This window comes from Tribolium castaneum, chromosome 8 (assembly GCF_031307605.1).
Source record: "Tribolium castaneum strain GA2 chromosome 8, icTriCast1.1, whole genome shotgun sequence".
NCBI lineage: Eukaryota > Metazoa > Arthropoda > Insecta > Coleoptera > Tenebrionidae > Tribolium > Tribolium castaneum.
In genome coordinates, this window is record NC_087401.1 from 8,722,176 (window position 1) to 8,747,841 (window position 25,666).

Genomic DNA, 25,666 nt, shown 5'->3' on the forward strand with positions numbered 1-25,666 from the left:
TCAAAATTAGCTGTTATAAATTATTCATGCACTTCAAAAAAATAATTTATACTTTCATTAAGATATCTAATCATTATTAATAACTATTTTACAATTTTATCAGTCTTATTTAAAAAAATAATTTGGTAAAATGCGACGTTGGCATTTTTATTGTTTTAACAGCTAATACCTTTATTATGTTTTTCTTGATTGTTCAACTGTTGTCCCTTTTTTGATTTCTTTTTATAACTTTTATTCTTAAGTAATGTGCTTCCGATTGCTGTGGATATACAGACAGCAAATTTAGACAGACTTTACTCACTTTTTTAAAAGCTTTAATTTAACTCACTCTGTTGTCTGTCTGTCTGTTTTCATATTTTCGGAGCCAAATTTAAAGGGGTTCCAGTTGTTCCATTGATTTGAAATTTTGTATTCTTACTTAATCAGGGTGGCAATGCAAACATATGTAGTTAAATACCCCTAAAGGGGTTAAATGGGGTTTTAAAGTTTGAGGTTATGTTTAAAAATGGGTTTTCGATTTGTACATACCGTCACTCATACTTATACGAAAAATTATTCTCTTGTGATTGAAACACATTACTTATAACTTTTTAGTGCATGTTTTAAATGAGAGCTTTTTTTTCAACATTTTTTTATGTATTTTTTTATTGTTGTTCTTGTGTTATCTTTGGAGTGATGAAAAATAAGACGCAATTTATGTAAATTTATTTATTTTGCAAAATGCTATTAATTACAACTAATTTACAATTACAAAAGCAAAACACACGACAGACATATACCGTGTGTCTAAATAAATGTCTAGTCAGGAGGGTTCTGATAATTTCAGATGGGTGGTAATTAGCTAACTATTTAAAAAAAATAATTACAAATATTTAATTTTTGGCTATTGTTTTCGAAACTTTCGACATTTATTCAGACACACGATAGAAAAATCAGGCAATACTCATAAAGAAAACAAGTGAAAGAAAGACCATGTAGAAAAAAGTCAAATTTCAGCGTCTAAAATTAGAGCCACAAAACAAAACAAACAAAAAAGAGATCCTACCACAGAAGACAAATCTAAGGCCAGTCTTATTTACAAAACTATGTTACATCATGAGTAGAAATTTGGGCAAAATTTTATCACAAAACCGTGAAAGATTATTCGAAAAATATGTATCCCCGTGTAAACAACACTCGTAAGGCCATTATATCACAAAAGCAACGCAATTGTGCAGCAATTTATCACTCATCGTTTCTCGAACTCAAAACTCACTGAATTTTGCTAGCTAATGTACAAAAATAAATATTAAAAAAAATTAAACTACACGTATCACATATTATGTACAAAAATTTACAACAAATCGTCAGTTCACTTGCGTCTATCACGAATAAATAAAGCAATTAAGAATCGGGTCGATTACGAGCACCCGCACCGGTCGACCACCATCCCCGGCAGGCTGCCGTAGACGACGTTGAGCTGGTTGTCGAAGTAGAGCATGGAGATGGCGCTCATCTTGCGGGGGGCGCAGCAGGGCTGGGCGCTGTTGGGCGACGCCATCTTCATGAGGTGGGTGTGGGGGTACTTCTGCAGCGTGACGTACGGACACTCGCCGGAGCAGTAGTGCGCGTCGTACCGTTTCGGAGCGATGATGAAGTCCCACCCGAACTCCTCGAAGTCCACGGTGAGCGGGTAGCGGCAGCAGAGGGGCTCGTTCATCTTGTCGTCGCAGTTGAGCCCCACGTTGCGGCGCGTGCGTCGGCGGGCCTCCATCGTGGACACCTCCACGAAAGGCGCCTGAAAAAATTTTTTTCATGAAATTTTGAAAATTGTAAATTTAAAAATTGGTAATTCTTCCTCCGAAATTTACAAGTTTTGAATGCTGCAGGTATTATGATTCGAGAAATGAGAGAAAGTATTGGAAATTAGTGATTTTTGGACAAGTCATTGCCTTTCAGCGATCCTGAAATCTTAAAAAAAATGTTTTCCCAAATTAATAGTTCTCTGCGTTGTTGTAACTTTTATATGTATTTTCATTATTTGTTTTTATTTATTTTTTTGAAATACCTACATTTCCGCGCGTTTGTTGTTCTTGGTTGACGTAATTCTTATATAGGATGTACGTTTTTCGAGCTCCATCATGGGGATCTCAGTTATAATAAGAGATACAAGATCGGTTAAACTAGGGCAAATTGTTATGATGAACAATTATCTGAAAGAAAATTTGATGCCTTACTTTTAGTTTTTGTATTATAGGATAAAATTTAAATTTGTAATTTTCGTTTTTATTTTTTTATGCAAAAACCAAAAAAACTAGACGTTTTCAAGTAGGTCGTTCTTCAGGCACTTTTTACAAGGAATCTAAATTTGTCATCGTATTTTCCAAGGCGTTCTTGATATCAAAGTTAGTTACAACACGTAACTTTCGTTCTTCTTATGGAAGCCATATTCGTTTTTTGTAATATTTTTGAAAAGTGTTTTCATTCCTGATTACAACGATGTATCATCTAATTGAATCTTACATGTTTATCAAAATGAAGAAAAAAACATTTTTGCGAAAAATGCTTTGAAAAAAACGCCAACAATTTTGTTTTTACTAGATTTTGAAGGTTTAATTGAATTTTGATCTGGAAAGGTTCACTTTTTCACCAAGCTTACTAAATTAAGAACTAGATGACATAATAAGCTAGAAATTTATTCTTCGCAAAACAATAGAAGACAAAGTTATAAAAATTTAATAAAACAGTCAAAATATAGTTTGTTAAACAACATTTTTGGCGTTTTTTTCCAAAACACTTTTTGCAAAAACGCTTCGTTTCCAAATTTTAATCAACATATAAGTTTCGATCATATCATGTCATCATTGTAATCAGGAACAAAAAAACTTTTGGGAAATATTAAATATGGCGTCCATAAGAAAAACCAAAGTTGAGTGTTGTAACTATTGACATCAAGAACGCCTTGGAAAATACGATGACAGATTAAGATTTCTTGTAAAAAAGTGCCCAAAAAATTAAAAAATTCTAGTTGTTTTGGTTTTCGCTTAAAAAAATAAAAACGAAAATTACAAATTTCCGCTTTTTTCCAATAATTCAGAAACTAAAAGTGGCACATTAAATGTTCTGTCAGATTATTGTTTACCATAAAAATGCGTAACTTTGCCCTAATTTAACTGACCTCATATCTCTTATATTAACTGAGATCCCCATGGTAGAATTTGAAAAACGGACACTCTGTATGTATTTTCGCTAATCGTTTTTATTTTGTTTTTTAAAATACCTACATTTTGCGCTATTATGTTCCAGAAATACAGAAAGATATTGGAAAAAAATATAGCTTCACAAAGTTTCACTTTATTCTAAAAAAAAATTTGATAAAAATTTGGAATGTTTGTTTTTTTAAATCCGTTTTCTCTGAAAATTACAACACATAATATTTTTTCTGTCGAATACCTTTCGTGCATACATCAGAACTTACAGTTTATTTATATTTTTAGCAAAAAAATTTTTTTATTTCGTTTTTTTGAACGTAAAATTCCTGAAAATTTGCTTGTGACTACAGAGGATTTCGGACATATGGAGAGCTATTCAACTAAAAAAATGTTTTTGTTATCTCTTCACCTTTCTATAATCTTGAAATTCCGAACACATTAAAAAAAAATTCGAATTCTTTTTCACGATACAATTATTATTCTGATACGAGTACTTTCATCACATTATCAATTCCACTATTTTTCTATTTTAATAAAAAAAATGTTGTTTTTTAAATTACGAATAGGTATGTCTTTACGTTTCTGTGATCCTGAAATACCGTGAAAATTGCTTATTATGAAATTTACAATTTTTGGATGTTTCATCTTTGAAGTAATAAGAGTAGGTGCCCAAAATTTTGTAAAAAAAATTTGTACACCCTGTTTGCCTTTTTATTTTCTAATTTTTGAAACTCAGAAGGTTACAAATTAAAAAAAATACAAATATTTCTTTGCGTAATTCTAACACTAACAGTCTCCATAAAGACAAAAATTATAATTTTGAATCGTGGAGGGAGAAACATGTGGAGATTTCATAAAAATTTGCCGTTTTTTTAATTTTCGGGAATATAATTTAAAAAATACCTCTCCGCGTAATATTTATTTGGTATTTTTTTAATTCTATGATTTCGAAATTTCGAACACGTAGGTACATTTTCGCTTTTGTGTTCCTGAAATTTTTGCTGAAAATTCGTATTTTTTTTCCGTTACAATCACTATACTGATACTTTCATCACATCAAAAACACTATTATTAAAAAAAATGTTGTTTTTTTGAATAAATTACGAATATATCTTTACATTTCTGTGATCCTGAAATGCCCGAGATTATTTGAAAGTTGCTAATTCCTGCTAAAATTTCTAATTTTTGAATATTTCAGGAATGTCACGATTCGAGAAATAATAAGAGCAAGTGTTCAAAATTTTGAGTACCCCTAGGTATTTAGCAAAAATAACAACTTTTAGAAAACAAGTTTTTTGATTATTTATTCGCTAAAAATAGCTAATTCTTGCTGAAAATTTACAATTTCTGAATGTTTCAGAGAAGACATGGGCGTAAAGGTGCTCAAAATTTTGAAAAAAACTTTTGAAAAGTGCTCATTTTTAAAAAACATTTTTTTATATCCCATCACGTAATAATTCTATCACCATCACTAAATTTCTATATTTGGAAAAAAAAATAATTTCTTTATTTTTTTACAATTTCGAATATGTACTCTTTACGGTTTGCGCTCTCCTGAAACTGCAACTTTTTGCTGAAATTTTGCTTTTTCTAATGTTTCAGAGACACTAGAATTCAAAAAATGCAAATAAGTTTGTGATTTAAAAAATATTTTTTCTGAATATATTTTCATCTTTCTGCAATCCTGAAATTCCGAGAACATTAAAAACTGTAATTTTTTAACAACTTTTTCAACTTCTTCACGTTCTAATCATTGTAAAACACGTTCCTCACAATCCTCACTCTTTTTCACAATTTTCGGATTTATTTTAATATTGAAATTGCAAATACCTACGTTTTCACATTTTTGTGATCCTGAAATTGCTATTTTTTGCAGAAATTTCGCTTTTTCCAATGTTTTAGGGACATTAGAATTCCAAAAATGTGAAGAGGTTGTTGACTTTAAAAATAAATTTTGGTGAATATCTCTTTGTCCTTGTTACAGTCCTGAAATTTTGAAAACATTGAAAACGGACAAAAAACATCTTTTTCAGTCCGTCACTCTTATAATTTTTTCATTTTTAAATTACAAATAGTTACGTCTTTACGTTCTGTTATCCTAAAATTCTTGAAACTTTTCTGAAATTGTTAATTTTTGTTGTAATTTGCAATTTTGAAACGCTTCAGGTTGACTTAATTCCAAAATTAGAATAAATCTAAGCCTTTCAGTGATCCTGATTCCTGAAATTTTGAGAGTTTTCGAAATATTTATAATTCAATTATAAATGAACCGACAAAAAAATCTAACAAAAAGTAGAATTAAAAATAAATAAACTCTGATGTAATATTTTCGATTGATTAATTTTTCCGCCTTTGTTAATTTGATTAAAACATTTTTTTTCCTATTTTTCGACCACACGCAAAAGTGTTTCGTAGAAAGCGCCTCATAGTTTTCTCGCATTTTTGTTGATAATTTATCACTGACAATAAAATCCAATTAATTGTTTTCTTTGTTTGGTTTATAAATTTTCATCCAGAAATAAAAACCCACCGGAAGCCCGATTTTTTCAACATCCCCCTACACACGCAAAAGACGCAAATTTTATTTTGAGTGCCTTTACTCATTCATCCCGAATCGGAACCGCGTCATATCCTTCGTAATTTTAAAAACCGTTCTTACCTTTACAAATTCAGGAAGTTGGTGCGAGAATTGGCCACTTGCCACATTCCTCGGAACAATTTTAATGAGACTTTACAGAATAAGGAAAATATATTATTCTAATTATAATAATTAGTGTCAGAGTTCATCTGCAATAATTACGATTTCTATCAACAAAGTGGTTTTGTGTCCAAATTTGTGTTATGTAATCAAGCGACAGTTGGTTCCGGTAGATTCTAACTCTTGTAATAATTTATTAATAGAAGTAGCCTTAAATATCGCCGAGATAAATAAAAAAGATCTATAAGTAAACACAAACTCTGATAAACAATTGTTAAGTTTAGAAACCTCATTACTTGGAGCGATATGATGTGGAATCCGATCAGATTCTCATTTATTTTATTATATAAGTGTCGGTAACCATGCAACATTTGACAGCTGTTTAGTTTCATCACTGTCAATAAAAACCCCCTAAAATTTTATCACTAGACCTTGTCTTAATTTTGGCCCATTAAAGGCGCTTTGCTAATGCGTTTTTCCGAGTATGGAGCACGTGTCTAGATAAAAAAATCGCTGTAATGGCCTCACCTTACTGCCATTATCTAGCGTCGTGTCCGTGACCACGACTTTTTTCCCATTAACCGTCGCATTAACCACGAAGCCGTGATTCTCGCGCGGACTTTTGAACCACTCGGAGACGGTGATGGTGAGGTCCAGCTTGACCCAGTCTCCCCTACCGTACGGCTGGGTGACTTTCTTGCTGACCATCCTGTAGAGGCCTGGAGTGTCGGGATGGTCGGGCGCTTTGTACACTTTGAACACTTCGATGAGGACGTCGGGGAGGGGCCGACGCTCGGCGCCCTTCATGTACACGTACAGGGTGGCGTTGCTCACGTGGTACTTGGTGATGCCGTCAGAGAACATGAAGTGGAGGATGTCGTGGCCGCGCCAGCTGTGCCTCAGTCTTGGATCTAGAAAAATTGAGTTTTTCGAATTATTTTTTGCGCTTTTCGAAAATTTGAAAAATTACGGTTTTACCAAAAAAAATTCCAAAAATGTTAACGTTCCCGAAATGCAAAAAGATATTCGAAATTTCAAATAAATGATATAGGGTGGTCCAGACATGCTCCCTTCTTCTATAGCTCAGTTATTAGTAAAGTTGGAGTTTTGATACTTTCAGGAAAATATTTTTGATTATACATACAGAGTGACCTAGAGGTGTGTAATCGGTCTATAACTTTTTTGCTATTTAAAATATTGCGATGCCGTTTCTATTCTACGGTAGATCGATTTAAAGTCCACAAACTAAAATATTTTTATTATACACAGATTGTTGTATACAGGGTGGTAAACCAAAGATATATTTTTTTAAATGGAACAACCTATATATTTTTCCATAATTAGATTCTACGTAAAAAAAATAATGTAACTTTATATATACTACTATGGGTCTAATTCTTTTCGTTTTCGAATTATTCAACTTTTCGTTATAAAAAATACCAATTTTTGAAAAATCACTGCAAAGTCGCCTATGATTATTTTTCGGCAAATTTTGCAACAGAAGAACTCAGAATAGCCTGTAGTTTTAGGAAATAGTCGACTTTTACTTGAAACACGGAAATAATGTACAGGTGTGCCAAAAGTTTAATAACTAATTTTTTTAAATAGAACATCATGTATTACTTTACATGTATCGATTGCTCGATTGCCTTTTTCATAAGCTTTCTAATGATATGCAGTTTGTAGGGCAAATTTGAAAGATTTCTTAAAGTATTGAAAAAAATAAAAATTAATTTTTTATTTATTTTATTAATAATTCTTGATGAGTGAAATTCATTTAATTTCATAATAATAATTAGATTACTAATGTAATTAGTCACATAAGTATATATCAAAAAATTTTTTACCATTTGACTATCAAACTAACAAATTTAGTGTAATAAAATACATTTTATTGAAAAATCTCGAAAAAATTTTTAGTTTTATTTTAGAGCTATCACGAACCTAAAAATTCAATGAGTGTTTGATATTAAAAAAAAGTTAACGTCTTCATCATTTGCGATCTTGAAATTACTAAAACTGTAAAAATAAAATGTTATAATTTTTTTCTCTAACAGCTCTCCGTATTACAAAGTAATTCTGGTACAAAAATCACTTTCGGTTAGCAATGTTTTTTTCTTTTTAGAATTTCGAATTTAAAATGTCTAATTTTACCAACAAAGTTTCAGGTGTTACAGGGTTAAAGGTATATTGCAATTCGCTTTTTAAATCGTTCCGCTTTTTGCAATCCTGAAATTGCTGAAACTTTGAAAATTGTAAAGTTTTAGAATGCAGAAATGTAAAGAAGTATTCCGAATTTTAAAAAATATTGTTTTAAAAATTCCGAATACAATTTCTTATTCCAGTAACTCTTAAAATTCATGGTGCACTTTTTTAAAATGTTCCTAATTTAACCAAAAATGTTTCAGACGCATTAAAATTTTGAAATTTCTAAATTCTGAAAGAAGTAAATTTTAAGTTCTGGTACTTTTGTCAATCTTATACATTACTGCACCATTTTTCCATTACTAGCAAAAACTTATTATTAGAATTTCTATAATTCTAAATGAGATGTGAGGATTCCAAAAATTCAAAAAGTGTCAATTTTTAAAAGTACTATTTTTATAATTTTTTAAAGCTCTAAAGCTATTACGGTTCTAAAAATAAGAAATAATATTTTTGAAATAATAAAAAATTAATAAGTTTTTGCCTTTCTACGATTTTGAGGTTCTTGAAACTCTGAAAATAAGAACTTGTAAAAATCGTTTTTATAAATCCTCGTATTCTAGTAATTCTAGTACTGTTATTACTTCTACAGGCTTAGTGTTTCAGTTAGCAATTTTCATTAAATGTCTAATTTTACCAAAAACGTTTCGAAGAATAAAAAAATTGCATTTTTTTGAAACCACTCTGCGTTCCTGCGGATTAAAATTCCTGAAACTTTAGTATTCTGAATATTTTTTTAAACACAACGTCTTTGACTCTCTGAAACTGAAAATGGCAAATTCAATTTTTGTCAAATATCTTTTGATCCTCCAATTATTCTGGTACTTTTATCACTTTTATGCTGTCACCATTTTTCTATTTTTACTAAAAATTGTTTTTTTCCTAACAACAAAAGTTCAAATATAACTTTGTATTACTGTGATCCTGAAATTATAGCGCCCATTAAAATGTCTAGATTAAAAAAAAATTTTAAAAGGTGTTAAAACTATACAAGTGTTTTTTTTTCAGAATTTTTCTACAATTCCTAATAAATAAAGTTATTTAATTAATTAATTACTGTCTTAAGGTGCTGTAAAAAATTAAAATTCTAATTTTGCCAAAAAAGTTTTCAACATGTTACGATTACAAAAATTGCTAAAGATATTTAAAAATTGAATCTCCTTGTTTTGACTTTTCTGAAATTTTTAAAATTGCCAAAAACTATAAAAACATTTAGATGCTCGTCTAAAATGCATAATTTTCCTAAAAATACGAAGAAGTATTTGAAATTGCAATTTCTTGGCATCCTGAAACTCCTCAAACTTTTTCAAACTTCTTAAATTCTAATATTTTGAAAGTATTTTGAAAATTCAAGTGCTACTCCAATTCTTAAAATGTGTGAACTTTACAATAATCCTTTAACATGTCTTCGCTTTTCAAAATTCCTGAAACTCTGAAAATTACAACCGCTTCTATATTTTTTTCTATTTTTAGCATTCTTTTTTAATTTCAAATGCATTTTTACAGTTCTGTGATCCTGAAATTCATGATACTCTGATTTGAAAAAACGATTTTTGAAACCTCTGCAGCCCTGAAATTCCTGAAACATTTTTCAGTAATATCAAAAATATGAAGACGTGAAGATAAATTCTGTCGAATGTTATCCTGAAATTGCCAAAAAAATTAATTTGTCAAAATTTCAAAAAAAGTTTGAATATTTCTTCTTTATCCTGATATTAGTAAAACTGTGAAAATGACGTTTTTCAAGAAATTATTCACAACTTCGTAAAATGTACAATAAATTGTAAACTTCCACGATTCCTGACTTGATCTGAGATGACCTAACAATTTTTATAATGTAGCACAAGTGCACTCATTTGTTCTTTTTTTAGTCAAACCACCATATCATAAAAATACCAATGATACACTTTGTTTGAAAAGGCCGACTTGTTATTTGACACACAATTTGAACACAGATTAAAAATATTTGGAGATTTTTGATTTGGGAAGTCTGTAAAAGCGTGCGAACAATGTGAACAATTTCGAAAAAAATATTTATTGTTTTGTGAATGACTAGAATATCTCTCGATAATTTCCAGTTCAAAGGGCACAATTATTCGCAGCTAATAATATCAATTAAGTACGTCGTGCTCATAACAAAGATTGAAGAAGAGAGGTCATTAATTGGTAAACTGTAAATAAGTCTAGATCGAAAACAAGAACTAGGTATAATAAAAGAGACCGAAAAGTTGCAACGAATCGAGGGTGCACCGTATCGCGTGCACCTGCGCCATTTCAGCTGCAATTTGTGGCTGAAATTATACATAATTGAAAATGTTTATTATTCCTGGAAACGTTACGCACGTTGTTGTTTATTGGCTCAAAAGTGCATTCAGCACACGCGTCTTCGATTACATGCAAGCGGCGGTTGCAACGTCGATTTTTTCAACCCCAATTACGAAACTACAAGAGAAATAGAACATTTTTTTTTAATAAGGGAAAAGCCAAATTCCCAAAATTTGGGTCACTAATTAAGAGTACAAATTAAACGCACACTATTTTATTTAAACGAAACGTATTTTTGTTCAGGAAAATGATAAATGCACAGTAAAATAATAAATGCGCAGTAAAAATAATAAATGCATAGTAAAAATAATAAATGCACAGTAGAATAATAAATGCACAGTAAAAATAAAAAATGCACAGTAAAAATAACAAATGTACAGTAGAATAATAAATGCACAGTAAAAACTAAAAATGCACAGCAAAAATAATAAATGCATAATAAAATAATAGATACGGAATAAAAATAATAAACGCACAGTAAAGATAATAAATGCATAGTGGAATAATAGGTGCACAGTAAAAATAATAAATGCACAATAAAAATAGATAGATTCAAAGTAAAAATAATAAATGGCGAAGCCCCAGCCTGCAGGCTAGCTACTGAGCGTTTATTATTTAAACTGAAACTAGATACTGCGCATATACGATTTTTTTACTGGGCAAATTTTAATAAAATACTGTGCGTGGTTAAGTAAACCATTTAAATTTTTTTAATTAAAAATTGATCGTTTATTATTTTTTACTGATCGAAATCGGATTTATTACTTTATTACTCCCCACTAATTAATGGAGACCGGATTTTAGGAAACTTTACCAACACGTAATTTTAAGGCCTTTTCTTAAAACTCAAAATGAATTTGTTTTGGTAAAATGGAAATATTTGACACTCTTTTTATTTTACCTAAATTTCGAGACTTTAAGGTTCAGTTTCTGGAAACATATTTAACGGAGAGATAAATTTAAACCTCAGTTAAAACATAGCAACTACAGTCAGATACGCATTACCTTAGCAACTATCAGCGAGATAAAATTTAACTGAAGTTTAATCGCCCCAGAAATCGGGCTTTAATGAGTTTTAAACATCCCACAGTCGTGTTTAACTTTACTGATTTAAAAAAGATGTTTTTTTCATTTTTTTTATTAGTGTTTAGTTAAAAAAAATGATTACATCAAATTTTTCAATTTCATAGTTTTTTTTATTTTACATCTAAAGATTTTTCGTTTTTCAGGCTTCCAGTATTTCAGCTTTTTAGTTTCTTAATTGGTCTATATTTCATATTCATTTTTTAAATTTTCAGTTTTTTTATGGTTTTACTATCTTATCTTATTGTTATTAATGTTCTTACTCTTTTAATCTGTTTTTTATTTTAGTTTTAAAGTTTTTTAGCTTTTTAGTCTCGTGAAGGTATTTCTTTTTCAAATTAAATGATATCCTAGTAGGCTGTGGAAATTTGAATTTAAGTTGGTTATACTGCTATTTTTAGTATCTTCACATATTAATAGTTGGTATTTGTTTTCTAAAACTGTCAAAAAATTTGTCACTTTTATATTGTGTGTTATTGTAATAGACTATTTAATTTGAAAATCAAAGCATTTTGTAAGGTTTTAGTGTTCTTCAAGTATTGTGACATTGCTTTTTCTAGAGTAACCTCAATTTTTTTTGACGTTTTGAGTTTTGATAATCAAACGTAAACGTAACTTTATCACTTCTAGTTACAAAACGTCAAGGTGGTTTTACATAGTCATGGCCTACCGCGATATCTTTTATTTTGAAAACGAGTTTATTGGTTTTTTATTCAGAATCTAGTGTTTCAATTTATTTATTGTTTCTCTTTTCCATTTCTTTATTTTTCAGTTTCTCAGTCGCTGGATTCTTCAGAATTTTAGTCCCAATGTTTATTCGTTTTATGTTTTTAGTTTCTCAGCGTTAAAGTTCCTTTGTCACGCTTGAACTTTTAATTTTTGAAAATATGCATACTCGAATTTTATATTAAATAATTTTTTAATAATAAACAATTTTAACAATTTTAATTTACATAGAAGTGTCAAAACTGCAGTGTTCACTAATTATTAACATTTGTTTTAAAAATTTATTTATTTTAATTATTTTATTATAATTGTAATTATTAATGTTTACAAACCGACAGTGTTAATTTTAATTAATTGTGAAATTCCAACTTTTCTTGAATTTTTAGTTTTTGTGTAATAAATTTTAAGAAAAGTGTTTTTGTTACAAAAAAACAAATTATTCAAAAAACTAATCAGAATCCACCATTTTATTCGCATCTAAGGCGAAATCTCGTTCCGTAAGAAAAACCAGCCCTTAAACCGCTTCACTGGTGTCTCATTTGCCACAGGAATGAGTAATTGACCAATATAAATATAAAAATCACCTTCACCTTGCAAAAAAAAAGCAAGACGATTGAAGCGTTTGTCATTGGATATCGAAGGGGTATTGCACTCCCACCTCTAAAACAGACCAATCACAAGACGATTAAAACTGAGCAAAAAATTGTTGCTTGATTATTTTGTAAATGTCGGCCAAACCATCTGGAATTGAGCTGTTTTCTAAAAAAATCTCAAAACACTACTTGTGTTAAAAAATCGTGGATAAGTTATAGATGATTCTAGCAATTAGTTCGTGTTCAAACTCAAACACTTTGCAAGTTTTTCCTCAAAAACTGAATAGTTTGGCAAGATTCCCAAATTAGGTCAAAAATCTTTACATTTTTTTTGTTATTAACATGGGAATTTCAAATATGAGTTATGTTTTTATGTAGAAAATGTCATAATATTTGAGACGCAAAAACAAAAAATGGGGTGTTTTTTCAGTTTTTCAAAATATTTTTAGCTTCCTAAAAATCCGGTCTCTATTAATTAATGATAGTGTGTTGGTTGTTACCATTTGTTCGTTTCTTATGTAACGTAATTTAATCGTGTTGTAATTTATCTCCCAACATGTGCTTTTTCGATGTTTTTTTCTCCTCCTTGTGCTGTAATTGCAATAAAGAAAGTGGTCCATTGCATCACATGACCTTTCCCGTTCTTCCGGCCCAGCTGAAGTGCATCCAACTCTCTCACTGTTCCGAAAAAATAAATCCAAAAAATTTTTTTTGCGGTAGGTCAGTGAACCGGCGGGCGGCAAAAGTGTGAAAGAGCGAAGAATAAGAAGCAAAAAAAGGTTATTATATAATTATTGCTTGAAGCCGAAAGGAAATGGAAGCGATTAAATTTAGGCAGATTGTTGCATTGTGCAATGGCATTTTATTTGAGGGGTCATGCAGAACATTGCACTTCGAAGAGGCATCACTTAAACGTTTTGTTGTTTAGTTTGTTTGTGTTGTTATTCGAAAAACAAAACACAATGCCCTCTCTCTAATCGGTCTCTCTATTTTTGTTGTTGTTACACCGACCGTTTTTATTTAACGGCCGCAGGTTCATGGACACGACCAGAGCTGACCGTAATTCTGCATTAACACTGACATATTCTGTATGCACCATATTCCCACTGCACCGATTCGGAGCAAGGCGACTGCCTCGAAAGGTGCACCGACTCGACAACTTTGCGAACGCGCCCTGTATACGCCCTCCAAGACAATTCACTCCGTTTAATTTTGTTGATAAGTAGATAAAGAAATTTTCAAAATTAAAAAACGATTATTTAAATAAAAATGTGCCTGGTAATTACGCAATTCGTAATGCAATTGTCAGTTAGCACTGACCTCAAACAAATAAAGTAACATTCTTTCACAAGTTTGGTATTTTTCTATATTTGGTCATTTAAAATTAATCAATATTTTCTCACAAAGTAAAAGCCTTGTTATCTTATTAATTTTGGCGTGAAATGGATAATTACGAAGTTGCAACACCAAAATCTCTTTGCTTTTCGATTTCAAATACAGGGTGACTCAGGAGTGCGTAATTGGTCTGTAATTGTTTTATTACTTGAATTATTACTATGCCGGTTTCGTTATGCGATAGATCCATTTGAAGTCCACAAACTAAAAATATTTTTATTGTACCCAGGGTGTTGTAAAATATAACCAAAATTATATTTTTTTAAATGAATCACCCTATATATTTTTGCATAATTAAAAAAAATATAAAATTTTGTATTAGTATTATGTGTCAAAGTTTTTTCTTATTTTATTTATTGTTTCTATACTATAAGAACTACTCGTTTAATTTTTGAAGGGAATAAAAAAAAACTAAATAAGAATTAAATTCTTTAATTCTTTAAATTAGTTAAGAAAAGCTTGAGGTGTTTCATTTGGACAAATTGAATTAATTATTACTTAAAATTAGCTTGATGTGGCCTTAAATTTTTGGGATTTGATTTTTTTTAATATAAAAAAACTAAGTAAAAGAAAGATTGAAAACATCTTCAATGAAATGTCAGAAAAATTCCAAAATCCAAAAAACTGTAATTTATTTTTTTGAGTTCAGATAAACTTAAGTAGACGAAATGTTAACCACAGGTTGCTGCAAAACAATCTGTTTTATTGCACTAATAAAATTAATATTTTCTTTATTTATTAGGTATTAAAACAAGAGCATTTTGTTGCGAAAAAAAACTTTAATTTTTGGGATCTGTTACCTCTATTATGTTTTTCCACCAGAGGAAAAATGGAAACTATGAAAATTGACGAGTTACCGATTTTTAAAAAAAGATACAAAACCAAAAGTTTTTGAAAAATACTAAAAATTTCGAATTTTTTTTTTTTTTGAAATTTTAAAACACCAGACCAGAGGAAAGATCAAGATTATCCTTTACAAATGCTAAGTTTGACTTCAAAATAAAAGTTGGCAGGTTACCAAATTTTTACAAAGAAGATGTGAATCCAAAAAAAAAAACAAAAAACTAATTAAAAGGTACTATTTCGAACACGGATTTACTTAAAATTTACTTAAAAATGTTAATACAAATCGATGCAAAAATAAATTTTTCATTTAGAAAAAGATCAATTAACTTAACTTTTTTCCAAATTTTCTTTTATTTAGTAAAAAAAGATTGTGGCATTTTATTTAAAAATATCCAGTTCGTGCCAAACCTTAAATTTTTGGTGGTTTTGTTATTTTTTTCTCAAAATATAAAAGACCACAGGATCGGTCGGAGTTTTCTCTTTGAAATGCCTAAATAGCTGAGTTACTAATTTTTTAAAAGAAAGGTGTAAAACCAAAAATCAAGGTATTCTAAAGAAATATTTCGAAAACAGGTAAATTTGGTTATAGGAAATGGTCATTCAGATTAAGGTTAATTTAAATTCCTTTCCATTCCACAAATAAAAAATGGGAAATATCATTTAAATTTGCCAAAACTTTTGGAGTTTGTTAAATTTTTTACAATTTTGAAAATGTGAGAACGAAGAAAAAAGATTTTTTTAAAGTGCAGATACAATTTCAAAAAAGAATTTCGCAATTTTTTTGGAAAAAACCCAAAAAAACTTCAACACTTTCGTAATATTTCGAAAACCGCTAAACTTAAGTAGGTATAGGCGGTAGACGAAAAAAATGGCAATTGAAACTTTTTTGAATTTTTAATTTTTAATTTAATTTTTTTTTTAATTCTTTTAAATATGTTTTTTAACTTTAAAATGAACGAAAAAAACAACATAAATCGGTGCAAATACAAAAAACAAAACAAAAAACCTAATAATTTGAAAACTGCTAAACTTTGGTATAAGTTCGTAATTTTTTTGGAAAAAGACCCAAAAAATCTTCAACAATTTCGAAGACGGCTAAACTTAAGTAGGTATAAGCGGAAGAAAAAAAAAGAGGTAATTGAAACTGTGCAAATACAAAAAAAAAATAATATTTCAAAAACTGCTAAACTTTGGTATAAGTTCGTGATTTTTTTGGAAAAAGGCCAAAAAAAACTTATATTTCGAAAACTACAAAACCAGTAGGTACAGACGTTAGGGCAAAAAAAGAGGTAACTGAAACTTTAATTATTTTGAATTTGTTTTTTAACTTTAAAAGAAAACGAAAAAAATAGCATAAATCGGTGCAAATACAAAAAAAACAAAACAAAAAACCTAATACTTTGAAAACTGCTAAACTTTGGTATAAGTTCGTAATTTTTTTTTTAAAAGACTCAAAAAAAACTTCAACAATTTCGAAAATGGCTAAACTTAAGTAGGTATAAGCGAAGAGGAAAAAAAGAGCCAATTGGAACATTAATTTTTTTGAATTTGTTTTTTAACTTTAAAAAGAACGAAAAAAAAACCATAGATCGGTGCAAATACAAAAAAACCTAATATTTCGAAAACTGCAAACTTTGGTATAAGTTCGAAATTTTTTTGGAAAAAAACCCAAAAAAACTTCAACAATTTTAAAATATTTCGAAAACCGCTAAACTTAAGTAGGTATAGGCGGTAGACGAAAAACAAGGCAATTGAAACTTTAATTTTTTTGAAGCTGTTTTTAACTTTGAAAAGAACGAAAAAATTAACATAAATCGGTGTGAATTCAAAGAAAACAAAAACTTAGTATTTCAAAAACCGCTAAACTTTGGTATAAGTTCGCGATTTTTTTGGAAAAAGACCCAAAAAAACTTCAACAATTTCAAAATATTTCGAAAACCGTTAAACTTAAGTAGGTATAGGCGGTAGACGAAAAACAAGGCAATTGAAACTTTAATTTTTTTGAAGCTGTTTTTAACTTTGAAAAGAACGAAAAAATTAGCATAAATTAATGCGAATACCAAAAAAAAACAAAAAACCTAATATTTAGAAAACTGCTAAACTTTCGTATAACTTCGCGATTTTTCTGGAAAAAGACCCAAAAAAACTTCAGCAATTTCGAAAACGACTAAACTTAAGTAGGTATAAGCGGTAGAGGAAAAAAAGGCTATTGAAACATTAATTATTTGAAATTGTTTTTTACCTTTGAAAAGAACGAGAAAATAGCATAAATCGGTGCAAAAACAAAAAAAAAACAAAAAACCTAATATTTCGAAAACTGCTAAACTTTTGTATAACTTGTTTAAAAACAACAAAATCCATTCAGCAAAACCTCCGCATTACAAATTATTAAACGTTCAATATGTATTGTTATACTGGGTGTTTGCAAATCGGCCCACCTCTCCGAGTGCACCTCTTGCCCAGTGTGGGGTGTAGAACCGTACATCACGTTCAAGTGCAATTACTTGCAATTGCATGGAGGGGTCAGTGTTTGGGTCAGTCGGGGCCGCCACCAAGGTCACCACTGACCAAGATATGAGTGAGTCCACTTTATTACTCACTTTGACGCCAGCAGCTTCGCACCTCGACCACGTGGTCTATACCTGTGTGTTGGTTGCCAGCAACCCTTCTTAAGAATGCGACCATTCGTTCTCCTAGGTATTATAATTACAATTTGTAATTTTACCCCACGGTCGTGGGTGGCCTTGACTTAATTTCTTTCCTTCCTTCGAACGGTTGCCAAGGGAGGAAAAACTCCAATCTGACGAGACAACGGTGGCAGGGGGTTGATTGGCAATAGGGGGTTTTTATGGAAATGTTATGCAATGGGAGAGATTTTGTGGGTCAGGGGCTAAATTTAGACCGCGTTGGTTAATTGCTGATAAATCTAATCGAAAAATTATGATAAGTGCCGGGCCGAAAAGACGTCAGAAGAAGGAACTCACTCGATATTATTTATTTATAAACAAATACATAATTATGGCATTTTTCACTCAAATATTTAATCATGAGTATTTTTAGAATCTAACGCACCAAATCGGGAAGAGTCATATTGTATATTTAATTCGACGTTTATGTACAGTCGAACAAAGTGAAAATGACGCCTCAAGAAACCAGCCCCTGCAGGGTCATAAATCATCGTCTTGCAATTAAAAATCTAACAAAGCATTTCTTAAAGACAATTATACATTAAAAAACAAATCATTGTTAACTCATTTTTTTAACTTTTTTCCAAAATAAAATTAATAATAATCTAACAAATTAACTTAAACCATTGTTAATTTGCGAGATGAAGGTTTATTTCCACGTGTGCGTTTACCGCGAGTGATTTAACAGCCGTAAGTTTGCTACTGTTTTGTAAATGCCATTAGAAATTAAAAAAAAAAACGCAAAATTATTTAAAATTTTATAATTCTGCTACAAAATTTATTTTTTGCGAATTGTAATAAAAATGTTTTATTCTTTAAATAGAAAACAATTTAACAAAAAACATATTTTTCAAAAAATTTATCCATCAATATTTTCAAAAAAATCATACGAGCCATGAATTTTTGACAGTTAAGTATTTTGAAATTTTTAGAAGACTCTTCGAACCTTCAATTATCGAATGCAAATAAGAATATTCAGTTATCTCAAAGGATTCAAGAGCTGTGATTTTTAGTGTACCTTTGCAAATAAAAATTTTAACAAAAAAATTGACATATGTCAAAAACTATAACAGATAAGTACCAACAACTTGGGTAAATTTTGCTCAACTTGAGAAAGTGAATTTAAATATGCAATAAAATTGTGTGGTTAGTGTTGAAAATTTCAAACTTGGCCCAATTTTTTGTAGTTACGGACGTTCAGCCATTTTGAAAATAATTTAGTTGAATTCAGAATGGTCGATTTAGATCGTACAAAGCTCCAGCTATATTAGAAGTTGAATAGTTTCTAATGTAGGCCATAAAAAAAACACCCTGTATAGTTTACAATTAAATAATTTACGACTGGTTTATTGAGGTGTCATTTTTACATTGTTCGACTGTACAAGCACCACATTAGTTTTGTTGACGAATGTACATTAGAAAATTAAACAAGTGAGGTGCCATATATGTCAATATACAGGGAACGGAAAATAATTCTGATTGGAGCTTGCAAACGTTTACAAACATCCAATCAATTGCATATTTTGTCTTTTTGCCTCTTGTATAATAAAAAATGCAAAAATTAATTTACAAAAATACGTTCAACTTGTCCCTATTACAGCACTAATTTAAGTGCTAAAATATCTTATTAGGTTGGTAATGGACTCAATGACCAATTGAGATTTTCGAATGGTTGCAATTTTAGTGCTTTGGAGAAAAAACATCAACAGTGTGTTATTTTGAGGCTGTGTATCTCAATAATGAGCAGATAAGTCAATATTTACAATTTTTTCATCAAAATCGCCTGATTTGTGCTCTTGGTCCATCGAACTTTGGTGACGTTTTGTCAAAAATGAAAAATGGCGAGTCCGCCCCTGTGCGATTTGTCAACGTCATGGTTGACGGAAGAGTAATTTTATCAGTTTATCAGCATAAGTTATAAAAAATTGGCGATAGTGTGGCACGTGTTTGCACTTGTCAAAATTTGTGTCATTTTCGCGCCATTTATTCGAAACGGTCCCGTCGTCGCATGACAAACCATGGACACCTTAGGTCACCACAGATTGGAAGGTCATACATAGCAATTGCGTAAGTCTATATTAAATTGAAACAGACAAAACCCAGACGACAATATTCATCATAGTTGGCCATCAGGCGCTAAAACAATCGAGAAAGCGGTCGCCGACTGGATAAATTCGAGCACGAATTTTCGGTAATCGCCGAAAAATCCTTGACACAGAAAGAGATTGTGACGATTTATCAAACGAATTTTTTTTGTTAAATATTTTTAAATTATTGCCATGTTAACACCATGAAAAAGATAATGGATTAGGATAGCCGGTTGCATCCGCATGAACATAACTCGAATTTACATTTTATTGCCGGCATAAATTTCGGTTGGAATCTTAAAAAAAACTCATTAAGATGCGAAAAATGACGATAAATTCTGGCGATTGTCCGAAAACCGGACGATATTCGAACAATTTGATGATCTTTGATTGGAACTTATCGCTAATTAATTCTCTTATCAGCCGATGTGTTATTCTTATTATTGTAAAAATAAACTGTTTTAAATCATTCCCAATAGAGGAACTATTTCGCTCGAGATGGTCATCTGATCGAGCAGGCCTTGATAACGGACGTGTGCATGGCGCAATCACAATGCAATTTTGCCAATTTTACTTGTTTTTAATTAATTAAGCAATTTTAATTAAAACCGACAACACAAAAATTATTCCGCCTCGTATAGGGTATACGAGGGCTACCCAAAATTGCGAATTTCAAAAATCACGTTTTAAATTTAAGAAAAATGTAGTTTTTGGTAAAAAGTTTTGTTTGTTATTTTGATTACTTTTTACTTACTATATTCACAAGACATACAGGGTGTCCCACCCAGTAGGTAAAGTCCATTATTCACATGTTTTTTTAAATGGAACACCCCACATTTTTTGCATTTTTTGGATGTTGCTTTTAAAACTAATGATTTTGACTTCAATTTTTATTGGGCAATTATGCTTAGTTTTCGAAATGTTTTAATTTTTTTACGAAAAACAGGTTCTTTTTAAAAATATATTGCTCAAAAACTAGGATTCCTTAGAAAGAGGGACTTCGAAGAAGAATGTTCAAATTTTAAGGGATATAATTTTTTTAGCTCAACGCAATGAGCAAAATAAAAAATTAACATTTTTTTAATAACTTAATAAATTTAAATGGAACACCCTATTTTTTATTTTTGCCCTAAACATTAAAAAAATCGTTAAAAATTATTAACCGTTGTTTCAGTAATCGAAAAGTAAATGTAATAAATACATAAAATATAATAAATATAATAATATAATAAATAAATATTAAGTAAATATAACTTTAATAACTTTAATGTTAGTCTTAGGCCATTATTTGTCATTTATATTGAAATAAATAATTTAGCTTTTAACAAAAAAAAATAAAAAAAAGTTTTTGAGACATAATTGTCTAAAAAGAGTGTGTTTTTGTTAAAAAAAGTTAAAACTTTAAGTCAAAATCAGTGTTCCAAAAAAAAAAAAAATAGGGTGTTCCATTAAAAAAAACAAATGTTTGTATTGTAGTTAATTTCGGAAACACCCTGTATACCTACTTGAAAATAATTTTAGGGTTATTATCTACGGCTTAGGAAAAAAATTACTTTTCTAACATTTTACTCGCTGGGACAACCCTGTATACGAGGAGAGGGAAAAATTTTATCATCTTGTATAAAAAATAACTATTTTAGCCTCCAATTTCGGTCATTTTTTTCTACTTTTTTATAATAATTTATAACAAACACTTCGGTAGATCTGATTTTGGCGGTTTTTTAAAAATAAAAATCCACCACTTTCTATTTGAATACGATAATGAATGATGAGTAGTGACGACATATTTTAAATTCTAAATGAAGGCTGAAAATGAGTACAAAGCATTTTTTTAGATCTTCAGGTCCTTTCGGAAGCTTACCGACTAAAAGGTAATTATTGACAATTTTTGCAAAAATCTTTAGTTCAAAATTTGATAAAAGTACAAAAAATTGTAAAAACAAAAAAAATAATTATTTGAAAAAGAAAAGATAAGAAAAAAGTAGTCGCAAACCGAAAAATAAGGATTTTCGTAAATTCACAACAAGGGCTTAAGTTTTAAAAATAAGCATTACCTGAAATAAAATATGACTAATATTGGACGTAAATAGATCACAAACTTAATGAATCATTATTCCGTAAAAATTCCTAAAACACAGAAGTAGGTAACGAGACAATAACAGCAAACGAAGCATTTACAGTTTATGTAATTTTCTCCGGAAAAACACTGTTTAATTAACTTTTTAACCTAAAAATTAAGACAAAGGAATTAGCAATTCGAAAAATTTTGGGCCCGGGTCGCTTTTGCAAAACCCTATCATTGTTTAAATAAAAAAAGCAACAACAATTACAATTAATGCCAAGTAAGATAAGGAAATGTTTACAATGCAATCTTCCCTCTCGTTTGCAAGAAAACCGATCTCAAAAACGATACATCCTGTAACGGAATCTTCGACCGTGCAAAATCCTGACAATATACAAACAGCGCATAAGCTCTTTAAAAATGTAATAAAAAATCCATCGTCATTTTATGTTGGTGACAATTATTAATAATAATTTTACCAAAAATTATTTATTAAAAATACGTGTTTTTTTTTAACTTACATGGTTGTGCAAAGGTGAGCACTTCTTGCGTTTTGACGTGGTAGTCGTCCTCCTCCTCGGTGAAGGAGTAGCCCGTTTTGAAGAGGGGCTCGTCGCTCTGCATGCCGGCCATCTCCAGGTCCACCTTGGCCAGGAAATGCGGGGGCACCGGGGGCAGCACCCTGCCGGTGACGTTGGGGGCGGTCTGGAAGCCCATCCGGCGCAACACCTCCCCCTTGATCACCTCCAGGTTGCGGTTCTTGATCTCCTCGCGCATTTTGCACGAGCCGCAGCCCGAGGCCTGGGTGGACACCTCGTCGAAGGAGGCGTCCGTAAAGCGTCGTTTTACAATACTGTTGGAGCGGTTGCGGAGCTCTTTATCACTAAACGTCGCCGTTATCAGAGTCAGGAGCACGAGCGATTTTAACGTCCGCGACAAGGGTTGGGGGAGGAAAAGCCGGCTTACCATCTTGCTTGTTCTAAAGTAATCAGTCGGTGGTGTATCACAAACGGGGTGTATCACAATGCGTCCACTTTTTATCACATTTTTAAAGGGTTCACACTACTATTGCCCATAATACTTTCGGGGTGAAATCACATCGAATTTCGAATTTTTTTTTTTTTTTCGAAAAATTTTAATCACAATTTTGATCACAATCGAATTTTTTTGACATTGGGGAAAAATTATTCTAGCTTGGTATCACATTCGCACGCGTGTCGGCTTCAGAAGAGATCTATCAGTAAAGTAAATAAACCGAGTTGGTTTGAGTTAAAGACCAACACTGAGCTTAATATAATGCGAGACTATATCTTATACGTGTGTAGTGCGTGTGTGAAGCGCCACCGCGTCGATCAAACGCTCTCCTTCACGATCTCTCCTCCGGACGCCATCACCCCCACCACCACGCACAGCCAACTATGCCCAAAACCGCCCCTGATTTCCTCCACTCTTCTTCAATAGTCTTAGTTTTGTGATAAGTTTAGCAGTTTTTTTACTTGAGAAATCAAAATCAAAAAATGGGAGAAATAACAAACATAATTCCCTTATATATTTATTAATAATATAATAATGTTGTTGCTTATCTCATAGATATGAGGAGAAGTAGTACCTACACCTTTATTATACAAATGGTTACCATGGTAACCATTAAACGAGAGGCACGCGAAATGCCACGAACGAAGTGAGTGGCATCAGAGTGTAAGATATTAGTTAAAAAAATATATTATTACCTACTTATGTAAAAAAAGTTGGAACTATCTGCTCATAATGTGTATCACTTACATATAATAACGAATTTTTCCTTACTTATAGCATGAGATCGAAATTTGTTCTTACTTAGAGCAAGCTGTGTCTGCGAATGTTTAGCCCTAATTTAATTGTTTATTTCTGGTCGCACTTTTGAAGTTACGTTTATGCTAATTTTAGCAAAAGATGTGTAACTTTTGAGGCTTGCTCCAATGGGGCGCATTTTCGGTCTCATGATATCACACAGTAGCGTAAACAAGTTTTTTGAACGAATTTGCAACTTGTTTGTGAATATGTAGTAGTTGTGGTAAAATAAAACAATTGTGTCAGTTGCATCCGGGTCCGACTTACGTAACGAGAACGACCTGCCTCAACATTTCGGTAAAACCAGAGTTGTGAAATTTTTCCCCAAAAAACTTGTTTATTTACGTGTGAATAATTAAAATCAGTGGCCTTGAACTGGATTGCCTCCCCTCTCGGGGCCATGGCGGCGCAGTGGCCACGGTTTGGTCGACGTGGTGCGGCTTGAAGCCTGCCCGCTAATTGAACTATTGTCGGAGAAATGAATTTTTGGGTGATTTATGTCGAATTTTTAATAATTCATGAATTTTTCTAAATTTATTAGAGATTTTTTCGATGTGTAGTCATCAGGATGTGCAAAATGACATTTTCGAATGGGTGCGTGCATAGGGGCAAGGTTTACTATTCAAATTAATTGAAAAAGATTAAAATAAAATAAAAAGAAGACGGTTTTCAAGCTTCCGTGTTTTACTGCCAGAAATTGGTGTGTTAATTGATCTAAGAATATTTTTTAATTAATTCCCGGAAAGTGATTTTATGTTTTTTTTTAAATCACACTTGGCACTAATTTAGAAATTCGTTCAATGTGAAGGCTACGATCCGTTTGTGATTAATTGTAAGTACTTTCACTACCAACTTTCTAAAAATTTGAGTTGCGTTATTGCTTAATACCGAAAATAAAAAACTCTAACGTCACTTGGACTTCCAAGAAATAAAAAAGTGGGAGTGTTTAAGCTGTTACTCAATGGTGAAAGAGAAAATAAATAAAATACTTCAGGGGAAAAATATTTCATGAAATTAAGTTTATTAGTTTTAAGTTTAATTTATGATTTTTTTTATTTGTGCGAAATTGTGTAGTTGTGTAGTTTATCACAAAAATTTACTTACTTGCTCGTATTCATACGTAATTTAACATAGTTTTTATTTAATTTTTTTTATAAAAGTTTTGTATGTCTTTAAAACTTTTTTCTCTCATAGCAAATGACTATATCATAGAGAGAATCTGAATATATAAAGTATAAAGAATCGAAAAAATAGAAAACCGTGAGACTTGAGAGAATTATAATTACAAAGAAATTAAAGAATCCAAATAATAGAGCATAGAGAAAATACAAAATCACAAAAAAAGAGAATTGAGAAAGTAGAGAAATATTTTTTTATAAAAGTTTTATATGTTTTTAAAGCTTTTGTTCTCTCATAGCAGTAGATTTGGAATAGAATGAATCTGAATCTAAAGAATAGAGAATTGAAAAAATAGAAGAGCGTGAGAATATAAATTAGAGCAAATGGAAAATCTAAAAAAGAGACTTAAAATAATAGTGTATAGAGGAAAAATAAAAAATACAAATAATATAGAGAAAATAGAAAATATCTAAAAAGAGAGTTGAGACAGTAGAGAAATAAATTTTACGTGTTGTCTTATTTTCATTTTTCATTTCATTTCATTTTTTTTATAAAAGTTTTATATGTTTTTGAAACTTTTTTTCAATAGATTATAGAATAGAATGAATTTGAATCTACAGAATAAAGAATCAAGAAAATAGAAAACCGTGAGAAAATGGATTAGAGATAATCGAAAATTTAAAAAAAGACTTCCGATAATAATAAATAAAGGGAAAATAAAGAAACCAAATAAGAGTGCATAGAAAATATAGAAATAGAAAAAGAGAATTGAGAAACTAGATAAACAAATTTTACATAGTGTTCTTGTTTTTAATTTTT

The 25,666-nt window shown here is 30.6% G+C and overlaps 1 protein-coding gene across 1 annotated transcript; it reads right to left on the reverse strand.

Moving 5' to 3' along the window:
- Window positions 1-693: 693 nt before the first annotated feature.
- myo (myoglianin) lies at window positions 694-23,232 on the reverse strand. The gene is made up of 3 exons (XM_961726.4): window positions 22,420-23,232; window positions 6,418-6,800; window positions 694-1,777 (listed from the first exon to the last, which is right to left on the reverse strand). The coding sequence occupies exons 1-3, from the start codon at window positions 22,865-22,867 to the stop codon at window positions 1,400-1,402; spliced, it is 1,209 nt and encodes a 402-aa protein (XP_966819.1). The 5' UTR covers window positions 22,868-23,232; the 3' UTR covers window positions 694-1,399.
- Window positions 23,233-25,666: the final 2,434 nt, after the last annotated feature.